We start from the raw sequence: 16,700 nt of genomic DNA on the forward strand, positions 1-16,700 counted from the left end.
CTGCAGATTTTGGGGATTTCAGCAGGCTGGGGGAGGCTGGACGAAGCAGGTACCCGTGGAAGAGCTTCAGCTCTTCCCTGTGGTGGGAAAGCTCTCCCCAAAGCCCAAACCCAAGGCAGCAAACAAGGGTGGCTTCCCTGTCCCTTCCTCTTCCTATCCAGAGCTCGAATCAGGCCCTGGGTCAGATAATGGCCCAGAAATGGTCCCAGCTGTCCCCGCAGGGAGGTGGCAAATGGTGGTGGCAGTGGGGAGCTCCACGGGCTCAGGAGGTCTCTGCTCATTTAGTGAAACTCGGTCCATGGGTCTTTCTGCGGACATTGGAGGCGAGCAGGGCTGCATCCAGCCCAGACACGGCTCCTCTCCACCTGCTCTCCCATGAGGAACACGTCCCAGCCAGCCTCATCTCCAAACCCTTTCCAGGGGTTGGGTCGATATGGAAAATGGATGGGGTGTAGAAACCAGCTCCAGGTGTCCACTTCCTCTCTCTGACCTTATCTGAGCTGCTTTGGCAACGCTTTGCTGGTCCCAGCTCCGTGCTCAGGCACTTTCGTGTCTGGCATGGGGAAAGCTGCAAAAAGCCAAACCTGCCACCAGGTGACACTATCCCCCCTAACTGCTGTGGCAGATGGGCTGGGGTGGCGTTGGGCTGGCCAGGGAGGCCTCTAGGGCCAAGGCAGCGGGACCTGGCTCTGCAAAGGTCTCAGCTGCCCCAGCTCTGTGGTCTGTCCCAGGACTGTGGGACACTGTGTATGGGCTTCCTGGCTGTGGGGTGCCACCCTTGTTGGCACATTTTGGAGAGCAGATCCCCTGCTAGCACTGCTTGGTGGAAGGATGATAATGTGCTGTGGCCATCTTCCTGCCGAAACAATTGGGAAACCTCATAAAACTGTACATAGAAAAAAGAAAGGAGTAATGGCCATAGCATTAGGAAGGGAGTTTTGCCCATTATCAAAGGCTTTTGGAAGCGAAGTCACCCAGCCAAGAAGTTCAGAAATGATGTGCAAGAGAAAGGACTATAAAAAATCACTTTCCTTAGTTGTGCTCCAAGTTACCAGCTCCAGGCATCGCAGTGGGATGTCAGGAGGAGTCTTGTCTGTTCTTCTAGTCAAAATGAAAACCTCTTAAAGGTCACCCAGTCTGCCCGAGACACAATGAACTGGCTGGCTTTCCATTGTTGTTATTTCTAGAGTGAGCCTATAGCTTCATATTTGGACGATCTTAACCAACCCTGTTGCTTATTCAGAAATAAAAGTAAATTGACATCAAAGGCACAGTTATTTTGGGCTTTAACTGCCAGGGTGATTTGAAGCTGACAACATGCAGCCTGGAACTATTAATATCTTCAATCGGGCCAAAAAGAGAGAAGGAGGGGAAAGAGTCTCAGGTCAATTTTCTGCCTGTTAGGGACTATTAGTGGTTCCACACAGGAAGCCAAAAATAAAAAATAAAAAAAAAATTATATAGTACTATAAATTCTTCCATAAGCCACAAAACACCACAAATTTGCAGCTAATAAACCTGAAGATGCAATAAGATTAGAAGCTGGAGATGGGACATTTGCTGACTATTTCAGTCCCACTGCAGGTTGCTGCCAGTAGTTCGAGACGTTACCGTGGTGCCCTGGAGAGACACTTTGTGCAGCCTCTGATAAGGACTTGCATTTCCACCTGTCCTGCTCTGGCATCTCACCAAGCTACCGGTAAATGTAATTACCGCTGCTGCTAGTCGTGCTGGTTGCTGTGGCCAAATCAAGCACTGGAAATGATTTAATTGGTAGTCTTAAAGCCCAAGGGGGCTGTCGTGGCCATTTAGTTTGACCTCTTGCCCGCCACCAGCCAGCCAGCTCTACCCGGATGCGTTATAGCAAGGTCATGGCTTGTGGTTGAGCTTGAGCTGAGAAGAGCTGCCTGTTTCATCCAGACTATGGAAAGGGAGAGAAAATGTCGTGTTCGAGAAATGCCCATTTTAGCAAATTTTGAGGAGTACACAGGCTTTGCTGGTGAACTGCAAAGTTCGTGGGTGTCCCAAAGGAGCAGAGGTGGGCCCCACACTGTGGGAAGCTTGGCAGGTACCAGCAGTACCTGATTTCTGCCAGAAGCAAGCAGCAACCTCTGTACAAGGATTCCTGCTGATACCCTGGCCTGGAAGCATCCCAGCCTCTCGCTTACATGGTGCTGCACCATTTTACAGGGTTTACTGGCACTGAAAGCTCTACTGCTGGGGACCTGTCTATAGGTCCTGCCTTGTACGTCTGCAGCTGCCAGTCCTTCCTCGCACAGCTCTGTTCCCCATTTAAAAATGCAGCGGTGCCCAGAATGTGTCTGTTCCAACCAGTATTTCTGTCTGTTCTCTAACTGATGAAGGTACCGAATTAAATATGTTTTCAATTCCGTTTGATTTATTTAACAAGGTTGAAATAAGCCTTTGAGAGCAGGATCTCGTGGGGGGTCCTGGGAGCACAAGCGCTGCCATGAACATATCATTTACAAGACACAAAAGGAGCTGACCGCAGAGCGGAGCAGCGGGGACCTCGGTCGCTCAGATGCACAGACAATAACCATGGAGCTGATGACTCAGGCAGGGGAGGCACGGAGAAGGCTGCTGCACTTGGCCAGGCAGGGGAAGAAGCAGGCAGCAGAACGCCTGCTCTACAGCAGTGTTTCTGAACTGCGCTGCGGGAAGGATGCTGGGGACCCCCACCTACCCCCAGGTGCACAAGCGGTGGGTCCGGGCTCCCCTGGTGCTGGGAGAAAGGAGCAGGGGTGCTGGCAGAGCTCCTGTGCATCAGCATATCCGTGGTGAAAGCATGCCCGCAGCTCGCCTCCGCTGCCCTCTGTGCTGCCTGCAGTGCCTGCTCCTCCCTTCCACGGGCAAGCAATTCACTCTCACATTTCTGGAGGCAGGGGCATCCCTCCTCCAGCACTGCTCTGCCTCAGCTGCTCTGCAAAAGGCAGCACCCAGGCTGCGTCCGAGGGGAAGGCTTCAAGCAAGATGATGCCTGAGGAGCCACAGGAGTTGGGGACGGGTCATAGCACACATGTCTGGACACACAAAGGTTGGAGGTTTGGGGAGACCCGGTGTTGCAAGATGGCCTTAGGGATGGGGGAGCCTGCAGGGTGCAAGAGGGGCAATGTGAGGACTTGGTGGGGAAAGGGAGAGTAAGCAGTGTCCTGGGAAGGGGATGAGCCTTGCAGCAGAGCCATAACCCATGGAAAAATGCAGTGACCTGGGGGGCTTCACTCCCTGATTTTTCCTTTTAGTTTTCCGGAATGTCCTGTCTGCATGAGGCCAGGTTCTGCCAAAGCTCAGAGTCAGGTCAGAAGGTACAGGTTCAAAGCCTGAGCTGCTCAGTGAGGCAGTCCAGGCTCCTACTTTTGGGAGAGGATAGGCAGCAAACAGGGACCGGTTGGTCCAAGGGGACCACAGAAGGGAAGGGGCTGATCCCAGTGCTCCCAGGTGGTGGTTAGTGAATTTGCCAATTCAGTTTTACAGATTTTGCCGTGTGGAAAAGTCGCCTTCCATTTACACAGTGATCAGAGCAGGCAATGTACCTCGAGGGCTCTAAGCCATCAGCTGCTTTGGGACAGCGCAGACAGGGATTAACACCAGGAGACTGCACAGAAAGGTTAAAACGTGCTGATGGAGCCAAACCCCACTTGAAGAGCAAGGTAGCACTTGGCAGACTATTTTCCAGGAGAACAGCAAGGCCTGCCCAGCCCTAAAGGGTTAAACGATCCCTGTATGAGCTGCGGTGGAGATATTTCCCATTTCCTTCCTCCTGCCTTCATCGCCCGAGGTGTACTTTATATTAATTTTTTTTTTCCTCCATAGAAAATCCAGCTCTCCAGAGGAGTCAGTAGGTTCCAGCTCTGCTCTGCATTTACAGACTCGACTAATTACCCGGATAATAGGGCAGCGCGCTGCGAAAGCCTGTGGTAAGGGCATTTCCTGTGAGGCAAGGTTAGGCAGATAAAACGCCTGGAGCCAGAGGGTTTTGGATTCAGCCCTTCTGGGAGACGTTTTTAATTTATTAGCCCTATTTTTAAAAAATAAATTAAAAGGTTTTTAAATGAATGAAGATTTGCTCCTTCCAAGTGATTTATCTCCTTTGTCTGACTGGCGGAGGAGCTGGAAGGGTGTGGACGGGAGGGGGAAGTGGGAACGACTGGGAGCAGTGGGAGCAGCGGGGTCAGCTCGGGCAGAGGAGAGGAGCCAGGGCTGCGGGGCCTCTCTCAGCCACTTCCCCCACCATGTCCCCATCCGAGATGGGCCACAGATGCATGGGCAGTCAGGGGAGCAGCGCTCTGGGGGCAAATTGCTGCTATTTAGGGCATAGCTCAGAGCTCTCATTTTGCATCTCTCCCTTGCTGCCTTGCTGGTGGTTGGAGCTAGGGCTTGGGGGCCAGCTCTGAGATCCAGCCTCCACGTTTCGATGCCCTCCCCATGGCTCTCCTTGGAGTACTGGATATATTCAGGTGTGTCTCAGGCCACCTGCCCCTTCCATCCCTTCACCCTGCGGAGGGCAATGACTTGGGGCACGGCCATCTGGAGCTGCTTTGTGCATCCACCTTCCCTTCCAGGGCTGCTCCATGAAAAAATTATGTTCCAGGGAAGTGGATGGTTAGCTGATCAGGTTCAACATGCTCATAACTGATCTAATGAGGTCAGAGTCAGCTCTGCAAGGCATGGAGAATCCAGGGTGGATTTGATGCAATTATTCATCAGCCTTTAGACTGGCTGCAAAGCTCAAGAACGTTATAAAAGCAGTCAGCTTTTGGGCTAAGGTGTTTAGGAAGAAACCCGGGCACAAAGTCATTGTCACCGTGGAAATTCATGTCACAGGATTCTCCCCGTGAGAAATACTGGCTTGATGCAGTGTTGGGGAACTCAGCTCACGTATTAGCACCATGCAGGCCTTTGGATGGCATTTTCCCTTGCTGCTGCTCTAAAAACAAACCTGTTCTCCCCCCCTGCCCTGTTTCCCCAGGTCCGAGAGTGCAAAGACTGGATGTTTGCAAAAATCGGCCTCTGCCATTGCACACTCCTGGCCGCAGTCAACTGCTCTTTGCAGGCAACTTTTCCTTGAACATCCCCACTTACCAAGCTTATGCTACAGAACAGATACAGTCTAATCCCCCTCCCCTAACCCCTGCATTGTTAAAGATTTAGAAATTAAGGCCCAAATGATCAGGAAATGTAGAAGTAAGATCCCCCCGTCCAAGCAGCTGGAAGCCAGTTATGCTGCCTGATGTTTTATAGCCCACATTAAACAGCGTAAGGAGAAATACATTACAGGGCAGGTTTTACAAGGCAAAGCAGGAACAGCGAAGCCAAGTGAAGAGCAGCAGGACTGGACTCTCAGCTTTTGGCATACTTTGCTTCTGCTTACAAAAGCTCATCTTTCCCTTTGGCTTTTTTTTTGGCTTTTTTTTTCCTCCTTTATTTCACCTCCCAACTCCTCACCCAAAGCCCTCTCGGGTGGGTCCCACTGTGGTCCTCATGCCCAGAGAGCAAACAGCTGCTGGAAGTTCCCCTCTGGGAATGCCTATGGGTCACGGTTGTCACTTTCTTGGTATTTACATCTCTCTTCCCAGCTGGTTCTGCTTTGCATCTCCTGTGGGCACCCCAGAGCTCACACTATATTTAAAGGATGAGTCCATTACCCACAGGGACTACAGGAGGAACATGTCATGTAAGGATATTAGCGCTCTGGTTTACTCTATGTCAAGAAAGATGAAAAATGCCAAGTATCGCCCTGTTTGGCCATCTAACACCTGGCTGCACGGCTTGGCCACGCTTGGAGTTTCTTCCTGCAGCCCTGCAGGGTGGTTCTCTGTCATCTCTCAGGCTTATGGGAACCGGCGAGGGAATCTCACTGGTTTTCAAGGCTGTTTCGAAACCCTATTGGGAAGCTGGCCAGAGCTGCTCTGACTTGCTTCCAGCCTGCCTGCCCAGGTTTCCTTCCCAGGGAGATGAGGCTGGGGGGACTGGTGAGCAGCCAGATCTCGCCCTGACAGAAGATTTTCCTGGAGCTGCTTTCTCCAGTGATGTGCTGGTGTTTGATGAGTTGAGACCTGGCGAGTGCTGCACATTCAGCACCATCTCCCTGCCCCTCAATCTCTCTGCCCTTCCCCTCATTACCATGGAAAACTCAGAGCTGCTCTTGCTCTGTATGTGGCAATCTGCTGTTATGCATGGTATCTGCACAGGAAAGCTGAAGTCCTTCATCTGGCTTTACTTTATATCTTTCTAGACTTGCTGTCCCCCTGAAATATGACAGCCAAGCCATCTCCATGAACAGAGATGCTCAGCTGGGACCTGGTTTTGCACAAGCCAGGCAGGCATCTGGTGTGGTTGTGCATAAGCAGCTTGCACACTGCTGCAACCTGCATGGAGCAGTGGGTCCTGTTCCTTCTAAAGTTATTTTTTTTTCTGTATTTGTTGAAACAGATGTTTCTCTGTCTAGCTGAATATGAAGAGAAACATTTCCCTTAGGGGAACAGAGGTTTCTGCACCTAAAACTTTGTATGCTTTTCTGAACCCCCCGAGAACAATTCTTTCCTCTCAACTCCTACAGTTCTTCAGCTATTGTGCCTGGATTATAATCAGCATTTGGCCACAAATACTCATTTTAGGAACCCTGGAGATGTTTCTGTCTTCACCAAATCTTGCCATCCTGCTGCCTTCCAGGAGGTAACGCCCACGGGGTAACTGGGAGCTCAGTTTGGCCTGCCCAAGCCAAGAAAATGTGCTAAGTGCTGTCAACAGAATGTAATCATAATCTGAATTAAAGGGTATGTGCAGGAGACTGTAATAGTCTCCACATGCACAGGAGCTGGGAGGTGGTAGGTAGATGCAGCTCTAGCAGCGTGGCTGTGTTGATGCAGCCAAATATTTTTGCCACAAAGCTTGGCCAGCTTCAGACAATGGGGCCAAAATCCCCAGAGTGCCGGGGATTAATGCGGGGCTGGCTCCATTGGGGGACAATTTGTTCCTCAAAGAGCAGGGACTGGAGGTATTTGCTGGCCTGGAGGTGAGAACTCGATGCTCAGGCTATGAGGAGTAAAACCCATTTCTCTCCCTCTTTAAGATGTTCCTTCAGTGTGATTAGACAGGGAGGAGAGCCTGGAGATCTCGACACAGCACTGCCCTTGCATCCTCAAGGAGGATGGGGCATAGGGAATACCACATGAACACATTGGGGCCATCAGAGCCTGAACACAGGTGCTGGGCAATAGTCAAGCAAAGCCCTGCTCCAAAGGGGACAAACCCTGAAGGCGAAGCACTCCCGGGGCTCTCTGGTCAGCAGTGGAGAGCCCCGTCCTTGCAGTGTCTGCAGTCCTGTTACTGCAGGGTCTGAGAGCAAGGTGGGAATGCTGAGGAGCCCTGAGCACTGGGGGAACAGATGGATAAGAAGAGGCAAAGAAAGCACTACAGCAGGAACAGGGGAAGGGAGGGAAAATGAGCTTTCAGTGCAAGTGTCCATGTAAGCTGAATTATCCCCCAGGACAGTGGAAGCCCTTTACCCTTCCCTGCAATAAAAAAGGGGCCAGGTTTTTCTCTGTGGCTCTGTTGTGCTTGAGCTGGGCAGTGGGGTGGCTTCAACCACCTTGGCTGCAGAATAAATTTACCCCAATGCAGACTGCTATGTTGCTGCATGGGCTGCAGCCCAAACAGGGTTCCCATTCATCAGTGAGTCTTCTCCTCCCTCCTGCGACTTGCCCACCCTCGTCCTGCCTTGATGGCATGACTCTGCCCTCATGCATTTGCCCGAACCCACCAGAAATTCTGGGGGAGCAAGCCAAGCTGGCACAGCGATGGGGCAGCCCCACCAGCCTCCAGGAGAGCCCATCCATCCCGCTCCATCCCCAGCCTCCTCCCTGGCACTGCTGAGCCTCTCCCCAGCCGAGCCCTTCTGGGTGGCCCCAGGATGTGCCAGTCTGAGCGCGAGAGACAATGCATGTCATGGGCCTGCCCGAGGAGTGCGTCTGGGGACCCAGAGCCTGCCTGCTGCTTCCAGTCTCACCCGCTCGCTGCTGCTGGCGCCGTGCTCGGCACAGAAGGGCCCTGCCTCCGTGAATGGCACTTGAATGCTGGGAAGCGTCACCTCGCTTTTTGCTGTGACCCAGACCCCCCTAGTTCTCCCTGGCAAGGAGAGCTGGCCTTGCTGACCCCACGGCTCCCATGAAGGGACATGTTTCTGCACAATTGAGGGCCACAGGCGCCTCCTCCAGTCCTACAGAGCCTTGATTTATTTGCTTTCTTGTTTGTGTTTCCTCCTAGGCCAACGCACGGCACACGAGACCCAAGCAATTCATACTGCCATCACAGACTGTGTGTGTGCAAGGCAAGCACGTCAGATTTAAGTGCCCGTGGGCTCAGGGTCACCCGTCTTCTGCAAATGAAGATGTGTCCTGGAGGAGGATTCATTTCTGCTTCCCACCCCCCTGTGGTTCCCGACAGATTTCCTACCCAGCCGTGCCAAGAACACGGTGAAGTCAGCTGGCTCCGTGTGGTGCCGTGAGACCATCTCAGGGAGTTACTCCATAGATCCCCACCAATGTTAACAGCCTTGAACTCAAGCCACCCCCTCATTTTGGTGGCCTCAGGTGGCCACACTGCACCCCATTACTGGGCAGGGACAGAGCACACCGGGGGTGAACACGCGCAGAGAGGACAGGAGGTGACTCACAGGGTTTCCAAGTTGTGCAGCCCATCGAAGCCGTTGGCTCCCAGGCGTTGGATCCGGTTGTTGTGCAGGTGCCTGTGGACAAAGCAGAGGTCAGTGGAGATGTGAGATGACCTTTTGCTGCCAATCTGAGGTACAGGGACAAGCTGAGCATGGCTGGGATGATGAGGGGTTTACAGAGACCTTACAGGTCTCTGTAAACCTTACAGGAGACCTTACAGGTCTCCTCTCCTGCCTCATCAGACACTGCCAGGTGTAATAGTGCTGGAGCTACTACCAAGCTCCCATTTCTCCCAGGGCATAAGAGACCTCTACTTACACAGCCACTGGCTGACCTTGGATGAACATGCTTAAACAAGAAGCTTCAAGAAACACTAAATCTCACCTTACATTGCTACCAAGCCTGGGTGTGCTGTGTGACTTCACCAGTCGTTTGTGGGCACTGGGTGCTATCTAAGGACAGAGTCATATTTGGACTCCTCGGAGCCTTAACAGCAGCAAGAAGAACTTGAGTTTAAAATCATCCTGTTAGTCACAGTTTATTATCTTTCCTTAAATATATATTATATATATATATAAGAAACGCTGCCTGTTCCTGGATCGGCTCCAGTTTGATTGCAAAGAAAGTTATCTTTAGTTTAAAGCTTCTGAGTGTCTCTGGAGTGCCAGGGCCATGCAACAGGCCAATGCACATTCTCTACACTAAGACAGATTTTTTTTTTCTCCTGTGCCCTTCTTTCTCATGCTACATGCCATGAACATCTCATGCTTAGGGGCTCTGGAGCTCCTGGCCTTACTGCTGGTGCTGGGGGCCTGCTGGCTCGAAAAGCCATCTGTGGTATTTTTGCCTTGGAGGCTTCATGGGTGATGAGTTCTCCTGGATTCTCATCTGCTAGGTTCTCTGTTTCCACAGGCCTCCTACTCCCATGCCTGTTTCTTGGCAAATCCAAGATCTTCATTCCTGGATTCTTCCTCTGGGTTGTCAGAGACTGCGTGCACGCATCGGCGTGCTTGAGCCACCTGGGTTCCTTTACAGCTGGTGGGCACCGCACGGCTGCCTGTTCATCTGCCTCTGAAATCCCACTTTAGGGCACCTTGAAATCTGTGCAGGAAGGTATTGTGAGCAGCCTGGGGAAAGTCTGATGAAAAACAGGACATGACAAGCCATGGTTGCCCAGCCTGCACTTCCAGCGAGGGCTGTGTTGTGTGGAGGAATGCCCACCAAGGAGGTAAGGTCCTCCTCTTTGGTCTCCATCAGGGTGTTTTCCCATCAGTTCATTTTACAGTTCATGTTCTCCTTTAACACAGAGCACCATGTGGTTAATTTTCTGCCACACCACTTGCCTGTGGGGTCCTTTTCTCCTTTGCCCACGCTCAGGGATGCACCAGCCTTCGTCCAACACTGCTGCCTCCTTCCAAGAGCCTGGGGGAGGCTCCACACTGGCAGGTGGATCAATGACTTTTTCGTTATTTGCTGCTTGATCTAAATCTGTCTCAGCTTGAAAAATCTCTCACTCCACCTGGATTCAAGCGTGAACTGTTTGGCTGAGCACACACAGCTCCCACTGCCAAATATTCTGGGGTAAAACAGGAGGGAGCTGGGAGTGGAGAAACAGCCAGGCTCTAGGGCAGTTTGGTAGGGGCTTGCAAAACACTGCAGTTCAGAAACCAGCCCAAGACGGATGTTTGTCGTTGGGATGAGAACATGCAAACATCTCGGAGGAAGGGGAAGGGAGGGGAAAGATCTGTGATAAAATATGTTTGCTTCTTTGAGCAAACAGGGCAAAAGAGAAGGAAGACATGTGCAAGAAAACTTGGATTGCCTCTGACTCTTAGGGGAGAAAAGAGGCTGAATCTTACAGGAGAAATTCTCTTGTCATAAGAAAAGAAGTTCAAGTCCAGACGGTTTCCTCTGTCAAATTTTATGGGATAGCTTCAGATCATGTTGCCCTTACTTCACTTGGCACTTCCAGTGCAAGATGATGCCAGTCACTTGGGTCCCTTTGTGCACTGGATCCAGCATTTGGCAAACGGAGGCTGGCTTTGGATCTGGAGTCGCTCTCTCTAATCACAGCGAGAGGTACCACAGGAACCTCTGGCCCCAGACCTCTGCCTGCAGTGAGGGGACAGCGTGAGGAGAAAGGAAATGCTGAGTGCTGGGTAAGATGTGAGCTCCCCGGAGCTTTGTTGGGGTGGTACAGCAGGCTGTCCTGCCTAAGCTGGGCATGCTGAGCAGCTCAGTCTGACTACTATTGCTCAAGTCAGGCATGGAGAGAGAATAGAAAAGCAACCACCTGCTGTGTTTATATTTGGCTCTAATCTGCTTTGTTTGGAGGCAGAGTAATGAAAATCATCAGAAGGGTGTTCTTTGTTGGTGAGAAAATTATGAGCAACCAAAAAAGAGAGTTATAAGAAAAATTGCTGTCCAAGCTTAATAGAGTTGTTACCCAACCACATGGCAATAATAGAAACAAGCAAGTTTGAATGCAATATAAACTGGAAAGGTAAACACTTGAAAAGACATTCTTTTCTTCCATCCTGCCTTTTTTTTTTTTTTTTTTTTCTCCAGTGGTAAACACATTTTAACAAGTGGAATTGCAACATCTCCAATGTTTGTCAATTTGAGCTCAGCCCACACAACGTTATATTCTGCCCTGTAAATTACAGCTGGTATGATAGCAGCTTGAGATATTTGGTTCTGAGCTATAAACAACCATCTCATGATGCAAAAACATGAGAAGTCTTTAAGGCCCTCCTGTTCCCATGGAGCTAGTATCCACCACTGTCCTATCCTTGCTCCTATCAGCAAGCATTATGGTCTCTATCTCCCTTTTCAGGTCAGTACCACAGAGGGGGGTTAATCAATCATCAGTTAATAATCAATCATGGCAATCATCCATGAAAGTGGCTTTGCCCAGGAAGAAGCAGGACAGTCATAGCTCTTTTGTAGGCTGGCATAAAGACTGGCTGTGTGTTCCAGCTGTGTACCTCCACTGGAAAACAGTGGTCTCATCACAAAAGCCATCGCCCTGGTGGCCTCTGGCAGGATGGCAGAGAGGTTGCCCCATGTGCTCCTGCAGCAGCATGAATGCCACCCTGCCCCTAAGGTGGGTTAGCTCCTCTGCTGTGCCAGGTGAAGCCATGCTCTGCCTTGCTCAAAACCAGCACAAATTGCAGTAGCTGCAGAATAACAAATGGCCATAATCCCCAGGACAGGCTAGAGGGGGACACTTCATCCTGGTTGGTCTCTTAGGTGCTAAAACTCGAGAAACACTCCCGAAATATCCATATGACTTATTTGTGCCCCCCCCCACCTCTGCAAAACTCCTAGTAGAATTTGTTTCATTTTCATTTCATTTCCCTTTCAATATGTTTTTTCAGTGCATTAAGAAAATCTGAGGAACAGTTTTGTGTTGAACTGCGAAACAGCCCAGCACACGCGACAGCAGTACAAGCTCCATGTGTGGAAATGCCACCTCCAAGGGGACAGGGCAACTTCATCATTTTTCTTACACACAAGGGAAAAACAGTTTGAGCTAACATGCTAAATACTGCTTCAATAAAAGCATTTTCCTGAATAAATGAGAGAGTATGGAAAGGGATAGTATAGCTGAGTAGCGCAGTGGTGAAACCTACTCTGAAAGGCTAAATGTGTTTCTAGTATCCACACTGTAAGCTGGATGTTGATAATTTGGAATGGGTGCGGAGAAGAGCAATAAAAATGATCCAAGGGCTGGGAAAAAAGTAGGATGGAGATTTAGAGAACTCAATCTGTTTAGCTTATTAAAAGTAAGATCAAGGGAATGAGTGTAGCATAATGTATAGGATCCTTCCTGGTTAGAAAATGGGTACTAAAATGGTTCGGTGATTTAGTGGAGAATAGAATAATAAGAACAAATGTCTGAAGTCAAAGCCAAAGAAAATTCAAATGGGAAATATGAGCTTTTTCTTTTTTTTTGTTAACACTAAGGATGATTAACCACTGGAACAAACTACAAAGAGAAGTGGTGGATTCTCCATTGCTTTCATTTCTAATGACTTCATTTTTTCATCTTAAAAAAAAAAAAAAGACAAATGCAAACATTCTCCATCGGTTATTTGCATTAGATGATTTTGAACCAAGTTCAAATCTGACTTGATGCGAATCTTCCCACTGTGCCAGCCATTGCCATGATGAATTTCCAGATCTATTGTGGCAAAGCTGTCCTTTTTCCTCAATTTGGCTGTGGATAAATAGAGAAATCTAAATCATAAATGGTGCAAATTCCCATGGATTATTCCTGACGGTGAAGGGCCAGCATTAGAGCTGTCTGGCAAAGAACAGAGATTGATGAGAAGTGACACTGTCGGGCGTGCACTGGAGCACAATTCATTTCTTCCTCAAGTGCTGGAGGAGGAAACTCACTTTTCCCAAGGCAGCGCGTTTGGTCCTCAGAGAGAAAAGGCACTTTTGCAAATTAGAAGGCCCATGAATGGGACCCAGATGTTCCAGGAAATATTGTTCTTAGTAATAATGAATTGCACATGCCTGGCACTCCTCACCAACCCCGAGGTTCTTTCAGAGAGGGACTTGTTAACCCCCTTGTACAGGTGAAGGCGGTGGTGCAGGGGCTCAGCCCTGCACTGAGCTGCCATGCTGGGCTTTGTCCTGCTGGGGAGCTCTGTGTTCTGCCGGTTCCTAAGCTGCCACCCAAAGTTACAGTCTCCCAGCACCTCTGGAAAGCAGGGATAAGATGTTTGACATCTGCTCCCTGGCACAGAGGGCACTGAAAATGAGTTGGCTCATTTGAAAGCTTTGCCCAAAAGAAAGTTCAAGGACTGAAAGAGGATTGCAAACTCAGGCATCTTGGAAATTGGTTTCCTCCTCTAGTTGCTATTTAGTGCTATTAGAGATAAAGCTGCGTCATGTCCTTACATAACAAAAACTGTAAGAGAGAAGCTCTGCTAGAATTTGCTTCATTTGGTGACCTCAGATCTCAGCACACGCAGCTGGAAGGTCTTGCTGGGTGGCCTGGGAGGGGAGCACTCATGGCTGAGTTCCTTGTCCTCGACAGTAAAACATCAACTAAAATTCAGGCTTCATGAATGTAAGATGATGTAGAAGAGGCAAAATAGTGTTATATGAACATACACTCTAACAGCCTCTTAAATGTCTACAGGAAAAAGCTCTTGGTGTTTGATAGCTGTCAGAAAAGCAAACCAAATGATGGGGATGACTAGAAAAGAGAAAACAGGCTACAGAAGGGCACGGTGGCACCGTGTACTCACGGTTCATCTTTCTCTTTGTTAAAAGTGTGTAGTTCTGGTCTCTCCACTTAGAGGTGCAGAGGAACAAATGTGATTTATAGGCTAACATCTGCTTACAGAGCAGCCAGTTGGATGGAGACTGGAAAAGCTGCGATGCAGGAAAGGCAGGAGAGACAGTAACACATACAGAGATGGCACAGATCAGGTAGAGACAGGGTGCAAGAATTAAGGGGCATTAAGCAAAACTAACCAGTAGCAGCATGAAAACAACCTAAGGAGGTACCCGTGGATCACTGACCTATGGAGGTCCTTGCCACAGAATATTTTGAATGCCTAAAATTTACTATTGTGCCAAAAGCCATTGGAAGGGCTGCAGACACCTTCAGCTTGCCCCTGGTGCAGCTGGCCATGTTGTTCATGTGTTCAGATATTGTCCATATGTTCTTGTCTTTCCCTGTAGTCTTTGTTTCTGAAAGACCTCTGTGCAGGCAGACAGTAGCACGGGAACGTCCTTTCTGATTCTGGGGCTGAGGTAACTCACTGGCTCCAAGCTTGCTTGATGTAAGGTATCAAATGCTGAGTCCTTTTGACAGCGTTGCAGGATTGTGGTAGGTAAAGAGATTTCCAGGAGCTGAGGCTCCCTGAGGACCCAGACAGAGAAGGACTCAGGTTTTAACCTCATTTGCTCTAACTTAAAGGATCTCCTGCTGAGTGATGAACATAAAACTTCCCAAGGACTTTCTCTAGCCAGGTCCATCATTACAGGGCTGCAGAGCAACCCCTCCTCTGCCTGGCCTGTGGAGGAGAAGGGCACCCTGACCCCGTGTCCCACCCAACATCCTGAGTTTTACCTAACATCTGTGCTGAGGGAGCTCAGCTCCTTCGGTGACACCAGGAAGGGAACCACAGCCCAGCTCAGAGACTCTGCAGCACTGTGGGAATTCCTGGGCTATGGTTCCCAAATTTGTCTCCCATGAGATTTTACTGCAGGGCTCGTGGACCCCTTTCGGGACTGGGGCTGGAAGAGGTGCTGTGATTCCTGGTTTGGAAGCTGACTTTCTGCTGAATTCAGCTGACAGAGGGAACGAGGGACACTAACGAGAACGGCTGTCATGCTCTTTATCAGCCTGTCAGCACAGCAGCATGGGGGTTTCAGATGCTCAGCTTCTAAATGAAAAACCCTTTGTGCCCAACAAAGAAAATGCTTTTTGTAAAAAATCTGTTTCATACAAATCATTAGCTGTACAATATTTAGGACCAGTTCTGCCTGTATATGCTAGGACACATTCTGTCCTGAATAGATCAGACTTGGAGGTAACATCCTCGGTATCCCGTTCCCATGAGACACCCTGATCAAAGAAGCCGCCTCCCTTTTGCCATCCACAGCATGGTGCCAACATCACAGCACACGAAGCCCTTGTTATCGAGGCTGGGAAAAGATGGTGCCAATTCCCGAGCCTCAGGGATTTCATGTTGAGTGATTTACATGAGACTCTGCTTACCGAACACCCGGCAGCCCTGGTGAGAAACCTGCGGCAGCTACAGTTGGGAATAAGATCAGGGAATTCCTCCACGGAGGTGTAATTTATCAGCAGAGACTGAACCCCTTAACTTGTTCCAGATTGAGGATCCTATGTCCTGGTGGTGGTTCTTTGTGTCAGCGCTGGAGGATCACCCGCATTTCTCCCAAAGTCCCAAGGTGTGGGAGGAGAAGCACATCTCCCCCCTCAGCCATGGTCAGCTGTGCCCACGAGCATTAATCAGGCTGTAAAGGAGAGATTCTCCCTGCTCCTCCACATCTGTTCTCATCTCTCCCCCCCCCAGGTGCTCATTTTACCTCTCGGGCTGGAAGTTTGCTGAAGTTTCGGGCAGCAGCTAGCTCTTCTCCACCTACGTTTGCATTCACAGCCTGGCAGAGGGATGCACGTGCGCATCCTTTGCATCCTGCGTGGAAAAGTCTCCTCGTGGGCTTTACTTCCCTGCTGGCTTTTGGGAGCTTCTTGGCTTGGTGGGTGAGTGTGAGGCAGGGAAACGTCCCGGTAGGGGCGCAGGAAGAACACTGGGTGACTTTCCACTGGCTGCGCGCTGACAGGGGTATGCGTGGAAGCATGGGAGAGATTTATGGGGACAGTTCTGCCAAACACTTGTGATCCCACAAAAATTCAGCTTCGTGTCCCACAGCGCCTGGCAGGATCACACATGTGTTCCCGTCCAATTGTCTGTGGTGGGACATTATCCTCTCCCTTGCGACCTAATGGTCATTGACTTTTATTTCTTGAGCTTGCCTGTTTAATTAAGGAGTTGCTTCGCACCCAAAGTATGGGATAAGCAAGAATGAAAGCAGCATGCGTTGAGACTGGAATAACAATCGAAATGTCAGCTCACCCTCCGTGCTAGCTATTAAGGCTGAATGAAGTGCTTGTATTATGGGTCAAAGGATGTCTTGGTAGAATGGGCACTATTGTGGGTGAAAACTACTTATTTGACATTTCTCAAGTTGCTTTTAGCGTTTCTCCTAAACAAGCCTTTGTGATCTGTCTAAACAGCTGAAGTCGATGCTAATAAAACAGTGGACTGTGCTTTGTCCAGGCACTTTCTGTGCTAGATGGTTTCAGTAAACACTTTAAATTTTGAAAGTGAACTAATTGCTAAGCTTTCACTAGGCACCACATGCTGAGGTTACTTAATACCCTGATATCAACAGGCATATTAGCAAACTAAAAGTTAGCACTTCATGTAGATACAGGAGCTCTGAAGTAATTGG

The 16,700-nt window shown here is 49.7% G+C and overlaps 1 protein-coding gene across 1 annotated transcript in view; it reads right to left on the reverse strand.

The window, feature by feature from the left end:
- Positions 1-16,700, reverse strand: part of LGR6 (leucine rich repeat containing G protein-coupled receptor 6) — a 123,221-nt gene that overhangs the window by 24,473 nt on the left and 82,048 nt on the right. The window contains exon 6 of the mRNA XM_068659597.1: positions 8,693-8,764. Coding sequence (XP_068515698.1) covers positions 8,693-8,764 — 72 coding nt within the window. The remainder of the gene's footprint in view (positions 1-8,692; positions 8,765-16,700) is intronic.

This window comes from Anas acuta, chromosome 24 (genome assembly GCF_963932015.1).
Source record: "Anas acuta chromosome 24, bAnaAcu1.1, whole genome shotgun sequence".
NCBI lineage: Eukaryota > Metazoa > Chordata > Aves > Anseriformes > Anatidae > Anas > Anas acuta.